At 30.9% G+C, this 12,657-nt stretch overlaps 1 protein-coding gene across 4 annotated transcripts; it reads left to right on the top strand.

Moving 5' to 3' along the window:
• The first annotated feature begins 5,460 nt into the window (after positions 1 to 5,460).
• Positions 5,461 to 10,720, top strand: LOC107954138 (transcription factor TGA9). 4 transcript variants are annotated; one of them, XM_016889609.2, is made up of 12 exons: positions 5,461 to 5,718; positions 5,794 to 5,864; positions 6,246 to 6,319; positions 6,491 to 6,742; positions 7,706 to 7,744; positions 7,872 to 7,931; positions 8,048 to 8,125; positions 8,213 to 8,261; positions 9,104 to 9,375; positions 9,482 to 9,703; positions 10,179 to 10,321; positions 10,405 to 10,720. In XM_016889609.2, the coding sequence occupies exons 1-12, from the start codon at positions 5,657 to 5,659 to the stop codon at positions 10,490 to 10,492; spliced, it is 1,410 nt and encodes a 469-aa protein (XP_016745098.2). In that variant the 5' UTR covers positions 5,461 to 5,656; the 3' UTR covers positions 10,493 to 10,720. The 4 variants fall into 4 exon arrangements, with proteins under 4 accessions (XP_016745098.2, XP_040953527.1, XP_040953526.1 ...); XM_041097593.1 differs by lacking the exon at positions 5,461 to 5,718 and having other exon boundaries at positions 6,246 to 6,381; XM_041097592.1 differs by lacking the exon at positions 5,461 to 5,718 and having other exon boundaries at positions 5,806 to 5,860.
• Positions 10,721 to 12,657: the final 1,937 nt, after the last annotated feature.

The raw sequence follows: 12,657 nt of genomic DNA, 5'->3' as shown, positions 1-12,657 counted from the left end.
TATTGGAGTGGAAAAAGATAAATTCGGGTGATGCTTTCCAAATAGAACAATTTGTCCCCACACAAAGTTGCTAGAGGGTTAAGACAAAGGTCCTCCCAGGATACAATGAAACTTTTTTATTTCCCTTGATTAGAAAAATCGAGAAATTCCCTAACTCTTACTCTAATTTTTGAAATTGGATTAATTATAATGATTATTGTAATCACCATAGTCCCTCTCTTTATATGCACTCAATGGACACTATTGAAGAGTCACAACCCTTCGTATTGGACATACTTCTTAGAAGAAACATGTCTCATAGAAAATAAATGTATCCATTGGATGAATAAATCACCACTTTCTAATTTGAATAAGTCCTTATGAATAATGAATTTGCAATCTACAATTTCCAGCAATGTTGAGAATCAAGTTTGTGTTCATCGAAAAAATACATGAGAAATGAAATGAAACTCTTTCTTAAGAATCTGAATTAAGTTTTAAATTCTGGCAACTAAAACAGTTTCTTAGGCTAGCAACTATGCCTACAAGTCCAAAATCAACTCCATCGTCACTTGTACCAACACCTAATTCATTGTGTTGGAGGTCTTTGGTGTATGATTCAAGAGTGCTAATCAAATCCTTAATGGAAACTTGAATGAATTTAGGGGAAAATCATCTTTTATAAACTGGGCAAATTAAAACCATAATAAATCGAAAACAAAAAGAAAATTAGAACCAGCCAAGTGCAATTGAAATAAACACACCACCTCAAAACTATATGTGAATTAAACTTCTATCACCATACAGATTAAAGCATATCACCATCAATGGAGTCTCACATCATTCATGCAAGTGAAAAACACAATCAATCTTGTGATTAGAGTTATAATGCATTGTGTAACATCCTCGACTATGCAAGTATTGTAGAACGACAACTATAACTATAAACATGATTTGTTGATATTTAGGTTTCAAAAATGAAATCCATTTACTCAAACTGTTTTGTAACTTATAATCCATTTATCTTTTTCTTTTTTTTTCTTTACCCTGATTGTCGCACTGTCTTCTTCATCTCCCATATTAAGCTTAATGGTTTCTAATTTTTATAAGGGTAAAATTGGTCAACAAGCATTTTGGGGAGCATGCAACAATTAATAAATAAACATGAAAACAAAATAAAAAAATGTTTAACAAGGTTGAATTTTTACCATCATTTGGTGCATACCCATTAGCTTTAACAGGTTTTAGCCTCCCATTTTTGGAAACCCCAATTTCTCCCACAATCCTGTTGTTGTTCCTGGAATCATCTTAATTTTGTAATGTATTACAACCAGTCTGTAAACACAAAACCCTCTGCAACCTGAATCCCCCATATTTTCAAGCTTTGCTAAAGCTTCTGCAATGTAATAGATGTTTGATCTCCGCTTAAGTCAAATGCAAAATCTGTTGGAAAAAACGAGTTTGGAAAATGTAGCGGAAAATAAATTTAAGGAAAATAGATTTTTAAAAAAATTTTCAAAATAAGATCTTGATTGTGATATCTAAAGTAATAAACAGTTAATCAAAATTGTACCTTTTCGGTTCATCTAGGATGAGCACTTCGACCGAGTAGTCTTCTTTGCTATCCTCAAACTCACGTCTATCGAGTGTGGGCTCGCTTCGAATCAAAAAATTTTTCACAAAAATTACTAGTGGGGTAATTTCGTAATTTCTCTAAACTTTTGGGTTAAGTTGTAAATCAGAAAAATATCTTTAGAAATTTTCTGAAATAATCTCTTTAAGAATTTTCTCTTTGCAACTTTCTCTTGAATTCAAGTATGTGTTAAATAATGACCCAAGACTCTCTTTATATAGGGAGAGTTTAAAGAGTTCAACTATAATTAAACCTAATCACTTTAATATTAAATTAATATAATATTTATCAAGATAAATATTAGATTAAATTTAATATTAAATATTATTAAAATAATAAATTGTTTATATACAAAATAAACATTAAATTTATTTTAATATTAAGATAATCACTTAAATATTAAATTAATAAATACTATTAAGATAAGTATTAAATTAAAATTAATATTAAACTATTAAAATAATATTATTTTTGGAATAGTTAATCTGAAATCAAATTCTCTGGTAAAGTCCCAGTAGGAGCGTAACTCTTCTATTGCTTAACCATCGAAGACCAACCACTGTTGGCACCGCCATGTTTGGTGATGCAGGTACGACACCCTTACGGCATCCTGAGCCAGTCTGGTCTAGCCACCAATTGGACCGTCAGCTCGGTTTCACATATTCGGCTTGGTTTGACCAATTTTTGGGTCTTGGTCTCAGTTTTGGGCTCCCGAGTGCAATTTACGATCTCAGGTCCAATTTTCAAGTTCAATTACCCATTGGGTCAATTGTCTGACTTGAAAATTAATTTCTAAAAATATCATATTAATTTGATTAATTTAATTGTACTTGATCAAAATTAATTTTACTAAAAATCACTTAGATTTTCCAAATTAAATTTTCAAGAAAATTCTTTAATCAAATTCTCTAATTGAACAATTCTCACAACCACCTAATTTAATTCAACATCGAATAAATCGATTCAATTAAATTATTTTCAAAGTCGTAGAATTTTCTCCTGACTCAAATGCAATCCAATCGAGTTTTTATTGAGTTAGCGGAGGGACCAATCAGGCATATACAATTAGGCTCTAGTAATTGCAATTATGTCCAGAAGCATCATTCTGATAATTCGCAATTACTTAATCATGGAGTTAGTCCACAATCAGAACCATGATTGAAAACTCATTATTGTATATTCTTTACGAAAATAATTCATCCAACTATTTTGTCCAATGACCTCGTCATGTGTGTGTTAAACTCATATAATATCCTTGATTCCTTTAAGTTAAATTTGTTCATTCAATACAATCCTATTTTATCTCATTGTCACCATTGTGTCTTCTTAATGAACAATATGATCATTGTCAACAAATGACTGTGATAAATTACTCGTTCGAAAAGTAGCAACCCGTGGTCACGTTCCATATTTATCAATCCACACACTGCCAATGAGAGGACATCATTAATTCTTTAATTGAGCTATAAATTCCACTGTTGCTAGTAAAGTCATGTCATACACAAGTCATGTACCTAACATACCGGCTATAGACTTCATGTTCTTCACTTAATGGAGTAAAATCTTCAACTGGCTCCACGTCTTCATCGTCTACAAGTTCCATCTTGGTAAATTTGATGGGATCTGATGAAATTGGAAATTTGTAGAATAGTTTCGAGATCCTACTCCCACAACGTCTAACAATTTTTGCACTAATCATTTCCTTCATTTCATCAATTGAGACATTTCTATTAAATCTCATAACTATTTGTTGGCGACATTCAAAATTTATTATCCATCTTTAACCCTAAAATAAATTTCTAGCTTCGTCCCTATTTTTAACAAGGTCTCATGTGCCAATTTTTGCCACGCTTTTATTTTTACTTCCAATAATTTTGTTTTTTTTTCTTTACATCCAATAAAAATGATGCATTAATTATATATTTTTATAAACATAATTTTATATAAAAAAGGCAATATTGTTTCAGTAGACATAAAAATGGTCAACAATGAACATTGAACTTCTCTTGTTCTTTCTCTCTTCAGGAAATAGAAAAAAAAATGCTTGAAAAGTTTCAATGTAGGCCGAAATGGAGAAAGAAAGAAAAAAGCAAAAAGGAGTCACTGCGGCCTCCCCTGTGGCGGTGGAAAATCTCCAAGAATATATAGTTTTAATTTTTTTTAAAAAATTAGGAGTAAATTGAAAAAATATGTAAATATGAAAGGATTAAATTTATTTTTATGTTAATAAATAGCCACATCAAACTTCCATGATAGTGACTGAAAAGTAAATTTCTTAGAAATTAATAAAAAAAATTGAAAATTTTATAGTTGAATGGTCAAATTAAAAATGCGATCATAATTAAAGAATTATTTATATAGTTTTTATTGAAACAAAACATAGAACTTAATTTGCTTTATTTTTCTGTTCTTTCCCTTGTTCTAGTTAAGTTAAATTAAATAATAAAATTAAAAAAAGGAAAATTCAAAGAAATGTTTTAGTTAATTTACAACATTTTCCAATCACCAAATCCAAACTCTTAAATTTTTTTAGACCAATCATTGGTATGATGAAGGGAATAATTGGTAGAAAGCATATTTAGCAATAAAAGTAGCAGATGAGCATAAACATAAAATATAATATCATGTCCTCTATTCAATAATGCTTGTCATCCCAAAACCCCTTTATAATATTGTTTTTTGATTTACACACACACAAAAAGTGGTTCAAATTTGTAGCTTTATTTTAACTTTCTTTTTCTCTTTCTTTTCTTTGTGGGTTAGACAGTGTGCAATTTGAAGGGTTGGCTTTTAATGTTGGGACAAGCTTTGATATGTATGGTCCAAAGGCAGAAGGACAAAAGTTTGGGACACTGACAACAATGAAACCTCACCTAATCTGGGAAAATTAAGCCCTTAATCATGAAGAAGACATTAAGGACAGTGTACCCTAAGTCCCCTACCCCTAAAGAAACAAAATTTTCTATTAAAGGAAAGGAATCTGAAATGTGGCATGGGTTTTTAGGTGATGACAGGGAATGGATGTTGACCTATCAACTATGGAGATAACACCAAACATATCCATCTCATGTTTAAGGATTAAATATATGCAAATGGGTTTTTCTTGTTGATGACTTTGGTTGGAATGGGGCACACACCACTCTCTTATTAATTGTCAAAAGTGAGCTCAGATCACCCCCCATCCCCATTCTGAGATTTTGCATACTGTAAAAGAAACCAATATCACCCTCTTTTCTTTTATAACTTTTTGATACTCTTTTTTATTACCAAAGGAAAAAGAAAACCTTGTGTCATCTAATCAATCTTATCCAAATTGGTTTTAGAGCTTGGTATAAGTGTTTCAAAGATATTGTTTAATGAATTTATATATAACAAAAAGTTGCATCTTTATATTAAAAAAATGTATAGTGCAATGATAAAACTATAAGTAGGATATAATGCAAGGAAACCCTTATTTTATTTGTCTGGATGGTACTTTGCAGCCCTGAAGGGGTCCATACAAAGAGCCAATGAGAAAGAGCAGGCTGTTCGGTTACAATGAGAGAGTGGAGTAGGAGTCAGTGATTCACTCCAGTAGAGAGACCCCGCATTCTTTTTTTTTGTTAATAAAACTCAAAGCCCACAAACAAATAGACATAAATAGAAGGGAGTCTGGCCCTGAGGGGCAAGATTTTGTGTACCGTGAGAAGAGTTTTTAAAGTCTGATAGAAAAATATGTATATAATTACATTGTAGAAGAGGTGTGTTGTAATCAATCAGGTTGGTTTCTTCATATTGAAGTAGAGACAGAAAGAAAAAGAAAACGACACCATGGAGATCAAAAGTTGCAAAGAGAGAAGATATATATATTTATCTGACAAAAAGACTGGGCCCCTTCAATTTGTTTCTATTTAGATCCCACTTTTGACAAGCAAAGCTTTCATCTGGTTATCTTTCTCTACTCTTTTTTATTATTATTTCTTCCTTTGGGTCTTTCATAAGCCACACCCAAGGTGGTCTGCAACATGTTCGTCGTCTAAACTGTAAAGAATCACCAAGTATTGCATGGCGAACCATCATATTCCTTATGCACTTCTTCATGGAATGAATGTTCCCACAAGTTTCATGTATGTAATTTCCAATACAATCTTCTATTCTTTCTAAAATTGGTCCCTTTTTAAATTTGTTTCTATCCATGTCAGTAATCAAGAAGGATCTGCCTTTGATTTTGGAGAGCTAGAAGAAGCCATTGTTCTGCAAGGAGCTAAAGCAAGTAAAGCTCCTTATCTTTTTTTTTTCATTTATTTATTTTTTCTGACGTTTGCTAAAGCTTAATAGCTTTTTAGTTTAACCACCAACTCTCCCAAAAGATAAGAGGTTTGAACATGTCTATAGGGGAAAAGGTAGGGGGGGGGGGTTACCATTTGCAGTACAGTAATGATAGTGAGGCTAGCACACTTGAATGGCGTGAGGCTACAAACATAGAAATCTGACCTCCCTACCATGATTTACTGACTCCATAACTGTATAAAAGAGAGAGCAGGCTGAGTTTATTAGGTTGCTATTGCTTCTAGCTTTCAACTTCAACCTCTTTGGCTTTGATATATATATTTTGGGAGATCCTATGAGATTTTGCTTTTGGGATTCTCTGCAGATTTATTAACAGGCAGAACTGCAGCTACTTTGGAGATGTTCCCTTCTTGGCCTATGAGATATCAGCAAACCCCAGTACTAGTTTCTTGACCCTTCTTTTTCACCATTGTATGTTTGACCATGTTTATAAAATAAAGGTGTTTGACAGTGGACCAGTTCTATGGGTTTAGACTACTTCTTTATATATTGCTGTTTAAATGGTTTGTTTTTGAGGTAATTGCGGATCTTTTTTTTTTCTCAATCCAGGGAAGTTCAAAATCAGGAGGGGAAAGTACAGATTCAGGCTCAGCTTTGAACACTATCTCAAGCAAAACTGAGAACCAGTTTGAGCCAGACTCCCCCATCAGTAAAAAGGCATCATCTTCATATCATCAGGCTTTTGACCAGCAGAATCTACAGCTACAACAACAACAACAACAAGAGATGGCAAGTGATCCTTCAAGAACAGGCACATCACTGAATCAATCAGCTCCCATTGTCAAACCTCTCCAAGAAAAGGTCCTTAAAAGAACTACAGTTAAAATGCTTAAATTATTAATTAATCTCCCACAATTTTTACTTTTTTTTTTCTCTCTTCTTTTCATATCCCAACAACTCAGGATATTGAAAAGTTGGTATCATTTTTTGTATTATTACTGTTCTGATCCTTACTCTGTCTACCCCTACCCTTTTTTTTTTCTCTCTATGATCATTTCTTCATGCATATACAAGGGCACAGATCCGAAAAACCCACAGAAAATCAAAGGGTACAGAGTTTTTCTGATTTCTGAACGATTTTTCTGGTATCTGACATGAAAAGAGAGAAAAAGCTGTACGTACACCTTGAAAAGCTAAGAGAGATCTGCACGATATATATATGTATATATTAGTCTCTTTCTTGACTGGCCACTATAAAACCATATCCCCCCACACTTCAGTCAATACCTATAACTTACAGATGAACTTCTTGTTTTTATCCTCTTTAAAATCAAAACTCCCCCAAAAAAAATTCTTTAACCCTAAACATAAAGAAATGGCAGATTCTGATTATTTTTGCTACTCTTATCATGTTCATGATTACTTGTTAGAAGAACAAGAGTCACATCACATCACCGATCTGGTTCTCTTAGAAATTTTGTGAGATCTCTTTAATCATTATATTATGTTCTCTCAAAAAATCTATGGTAGTTTTTCTTTGATTTTTAAATTTATTGTTTTGATGATATTTTTCTAATTTCTGGTTTGGCTGTCTAAACTTGATAATTTATGTATTTATAACTCTGACTCTCTAATTTTCCAGCTTACCAAACAGCCAAATGCTCTCATTTTCCTGACCAACTTCTTGTCTGTGCTTGATAAGAATCTTCTAAATCAGCAACCACTATTTAGTATTTTTTTTCTTCTTTAATCAAATATGAAATGGGTGTTATTTCACCTCATTAAACATATGTTAATACATGCACTTCGTTTATAATGTTGCAGAAAAGGGCTTCAACTTCTGAGAAACAGCTTGATGCCAAGGTTAAAATTTTAATACTAAAAAAACCCAACTTTTTGTTGCTAGATTCTTTCTGAATCAGGAAAGAAACTTTTTTTTTAGTTGAATCTGTTTTAAATTGTTGCTTTTTCTTTTTCTTTTTTTTTTCAGACATTGAGACGTTTAGCTCAAAATAGAGAAGCCGCAAAGAAAAGCCGTCTTAGAAAAAAGGTAACATAAAAAGATACATATACACTGAAAAAAACACTGACATTTGCATGTAGTTTCTTACTTACGTGTCCATAACATATAAACTGATGCACATACATATATATATGTTTAAACAGGCATATGTTCAACAATTAGAGTCAAGTAGAATAAAGCTAACTCAACTTGAACAAGAACTTCAAAGAGCACGATCTCAGGTTTTTTTTTTAAATTTATATATTTACTCTTAAGTGTTTAGTGTTTCTTAATTAAAGTGCTTAAGAGTTTTTGATTTCGTGAAATAGGGGCTTTTATTGGGGAGTAGCGGTGGTGGTGTTGGAAATATTAGCTCTGGTAAGTTCCTAATCAAAGAGAATTAATGTTGCACTATTAATTTACTAAAAAGGGCTCTTAGTGTGTGAATATTTGCTGAATTGAGAGACTTGAAGAAAGTTTTAAACTGATGGGTAGTTTTGGAAGCACAGTGGCGAAATGTCGAGCATGCATTTTTAGTCCGGACTTTGACATTCATTACTTTATTAATTTAAGCCAGCTTTTAACTTTACATAAAAAGTTATTTTAATCTTTTATTTAATTTAATTTAACTTTTATTGTAAACTTGTCAAATCATTTAAAATGAATAAAAAAATTAACAGTTAATAATTTTGGTGAATATCACATCAAACATTAATTAATTTTTAAAATTTTAAAAATTCCAAAAATTAAAATTTATTAAAAAAGTATAAAAATATATAAACTTTAAAAAAATTAATTAATTATTAACGTGACATATATAGAGCCTGAGCCTATCGTGTGAGCAAAGTTAACAAATGTTAAGGTTTCTATTCATTTTGGATTGTTTGACAAACAATATAAAATTAAGGACTAAAAAAGATAAAAAATTAAATAATTTTTTATAAAATTATTTGACCAAATAAATTATTATGCCTTAATTACTCGAGTTCTTTTTTTTGATAATACTCATTAAGTTGCCTAATTAAAATCATGTACCTCATTTTTCAAATGTATAATTGCTATTGTTGAACAATATATAAGATAATTTAATTATTTTTTGAATGGATATTAAATCCTTCACGTATTTAAGTTAATTATAATCATTTATGAATAAACAATTATCTTTATTTAAATTTGATTTACCCAATGAACACTTGGGACTGATCTGAGATTTGGTGTAGGGGCGGTAATATGTGACATGGAATATGCAAGATGGTTAGAAGATGATGAGAGGCATATGTCGGAGCTTAGAACCGGTTTACATTCGAACCTTTCCGACACCGACCTTCGATTGATGGTCAACACTTACCTTTCCCATTACGATGAAATTTTCCGGTTGAAAGGAATGGCTGCCAAATTCGATGTTTTTCACCTTTTAACTGGGATGTGGACCTCTCCGGCGGAGCGTTGCTTCCTTTGGATGGGTGGTTTTAGGCCGTCTGAGCTCATCAAGGTTTCTTTCAATGCTTCCAAAATGCAATTTTTTTTCTTTTCGTTTTTTGGCTTTCAGTGTTGGTGGGACTGATCAATGATTTGGTTTTAAACAAAATTTTGTTCAGATATTAATATCACAATTGGACCCATTAACGGAACAGCAATTGATGGGGATCTGCAGCCTCCAGCATTCTTCACAACAGGCGGAAGAGGCACTCAGTCAAGGCCTGGAACAGCTCCAGCAGTCTCTCATCGACACCGTTGCTGGCGGTCCTGCCATTGATGGAATGCAACAAATGGCTATTGCCTTAAGCAAGCTCGCCAATCTCGAAGGCTTCGTCCGTCAGGTAACATTATAAAAAAATCAAACAGTCATATATGATAAATCATGTAGTTCAAACGTTTGTTTGTAGTCATTTTATTCTTTATAATAATGATATGAAAGTTGCTTACCAATCCTGCCATCTGACAAATTCTTTTTCTATGATGGATTTCGTGTTTGACCATTAATATTAACAGGGACATATATGATTATAACTTAAAATATTTATGAAATTTTATATTTGCCACGTGTGTGGGGATGCTGAATGCTATTGGGGGGTTTCTGTTTTGTTGATCAAACAATCATTTTTGTCGGGGAATTGATATTTGCTTTATCTGTAAGAAGTCATTTGGAATACTGGAGGATGGGATATTTTTATCTATAAATGTTTCTGTCAATAGGTGGTTTGAAAGATAAGCCCTAGCTAACTTGAACAATTAATGGATTAATCAATTTCTGATGGGAGTTCCTTTTTCAAATAATTTGATTAATGTATGTAGGCTGACAATTTAAGGCAACAAACTCTACACCAATTGCCCCGGATACTAACTGTAAGACAGGCGGCACGGTGTTTTCTGGTAATCGGAGAATACTACGGAAGATTACGAGCACTTAGTTCTCTTTGGGCGTCCCGGCCTCGAGGGTAACATCTATTAATGTTTTTATTAACTTAATATTCGGATATAACAATTATAATCATGATTATATACATATGATATGATGTAGGAGGTTGATGAGTGATGAACAGCCATGCCAAACAACAACAGAGTTGCAAATGGTGCAGCCATCACAGAGCCACTTCTCACACTTTTGATAATTCAAAACAAGAAATCCATCCCTCCTAGCCGGCTATATCTGTATTTAGTTTCAAAATCATATATGCAGCAAGGCAAATTGGACTACATATGTAATATATTCCATCAAAGCACGTTTTAAGTTTAGAGGAGATAGGACTTTTTTTAAATATATATGTTTTCTTTTCTAAGTTATTGTTATTATTTAAGTTTATCCTTTGTAAATGAAAATTCAATTTTAATGTGCATAGGGTGCTCGCTTTTTCCTTCCAGAACAAATTTGCTGGACAGATATAAGGTAAGTTGTGATTATTGCATGAAAAAAAAACCCCTAAAAATAGGCATCATAATGTTGTTCACGCAATTTTAAAATTTTTTATATTAGAAAATTTCCTTTATCAATAGCAGTCTCACTCTCTTTTTAAAAGTTTCTCTTCTAAAGCTCAAGTCACTCACTTAATTTAATACTTCTTTAATTACCATAAATTACAGTCACTTTTCCTCATAAATAATCACATGTAAACATCTTCAATTATTTTCATAATCATTGAGATTTTTTCAATATTAAACATTTATCATGATTCGATGTTTTAAAAAAACCATGATTTCTGCACGTCTTAATTTCACTATTACGCGATAATCACCCATCAAATCAGAAAGTTCCAAGTAAAAAATATATCAATACAATGTTACAAGTTTTATCCAATTTCCAGCATCATAACAAAATATTCAACTATTAATGCATAGATAAAGAAAAGCATTAATAATTAAGAATCAACGTAACATAATATCATATCAAGCTGAAGGAAAAGAATCTTTAGTTCAACTAGTTCATATACCCGTAAGATGCATGGGTTAAACATAATTGTATAATTATAAATAAATATTATAGAAAATCTATACCAACATACACTTATTATCAAGTTATTGTTTAACATTTTGATAAAACTATTATTTAATATTATAAATATTTTTAATAACGTTTAAAATTTCACAAAAAGAAATCATTGAATTTTTATAAGTAAATATTGTTTTTAATATTTCTCTTATAAAATTTTGATTAGTAAAATTTTAAAATTTTCAATAAATTTTAAAATTTCAAAACAAATAGATATTAAAATTTTTTTTAGTGATTTAAAAAATATTAAATTTGTTTAACATTTTTAAATATTTGATTTAAAAATTTAGTACTATTTATAAAGTTTTGTTATGTTTATGAATGAAGATAAATCTTATTATTTTTTAAATCAAAATATTTTTATTAATAAATACTTTAAATTTCTAAAGAATAATTTAATTTTTTAATATATATATTTTGAAGCTTTAAACATTATTAAAAAAATTAAACAAATATTAAAAGTAAAAAAAATGAATATTATTTTGTTTATACATTTTACTTTACATGCAAAAATCATTAAAAACAATCCAACATAAAGATAATGATTCACATTTATTTATTTCCATGAATAATTAGTTTAATAAATTCGATAGTTTAAATGAAATTATTACACTAATGATACAAAAATCCTAATAGTTAGGTTAGTAACTATTGTTTTATGTTATTCCAATTAATGAAAGATACTTTTCCCAACTTATTTCAAACTAAATTATCCCGACTGCATACTTTTTCATTGATGTTAAAGTGGACCAAATACAAATTTCATGGTGATATGATCCCAAATGTCTATTTGGTTATTGGGATTAGTTGAAGTAATCCTAAAGGAACTTGGTGTTTGACAAATCAAACACTCATTAGAAGATCAGTAATATCTCGTTTATTCTAAGCCACCATCTATCAAATTGGTTAAATGGTTCTTGCATGACTTGGATCCAATTTTCACCATTTAGTGCTTCATCAACCTTCTTGGGCTCAATAGAGGAAGTGTAACATGCCAATCTAACATATCTTAATAGTTTGCCTTTGATTTTCTTTTGTTTTTTATTCTCCTTTATCTAAATCGCCAATAACATCATCTAATGAATGATTTTTCCTTACCCTTAATGATGTTTGGAGTTGTGAAAGATCATCCATTTGATGGACTTCATCAAAATAACTTCCACTGGCTTTTCAACATCAAGTTGGACTCAGGTTCACTTTATCATTTGTATCTTCGATGGCTAATCTAGTTGGTTCATCTTTAACAACAACATTGAAGAATTCCGTGAAAGTTTTCTTATGCTTATT

This window comes from Gossypium hirsutum, chromosome D07, assembly GCF_007990345.1.
Source record: "Gossypium hirsutum isolate 1008001.06 chromosome D07, Gossypium_hirsutum_v2.1, whole genome shotgun sequence".
Lineage (NCBI taxonomy): Eukaryota > Viridiplantae > Streptophyta > Magnoliopsida > Malvales > Malvaceae > Gossypium > Gossypium hirsutum.
Note: the sequence above shows the minus strand (reverse complement) of the source record. Positions and strands in the feature narration are given on the sequence as shown.

Bases quoted from the DNA above. Each gene is read 5' to 3' on its own strand.
- LOC107954138 (XM_016889609.2), top strand. From the start codon at position 5,657: ATGGCGAACCATCATATTCCTTATGCACTTCTTCATGGAATGAATGTT. The intron at 7,932-8,047 runs GTAACATAAAAA...ATGTTTAAACAG, and splicing joins AAAGCCGTCTTAGAAAAAAG to GCATATGTTCAACAATTAGA. The intron at 9,704-10,178 runs GTAACATTATAA...TAATGTATGTAG, and splicing joins TCGAAGGCTTCGTCCGTCAG to GCTGACAATTTAAGGCAACA.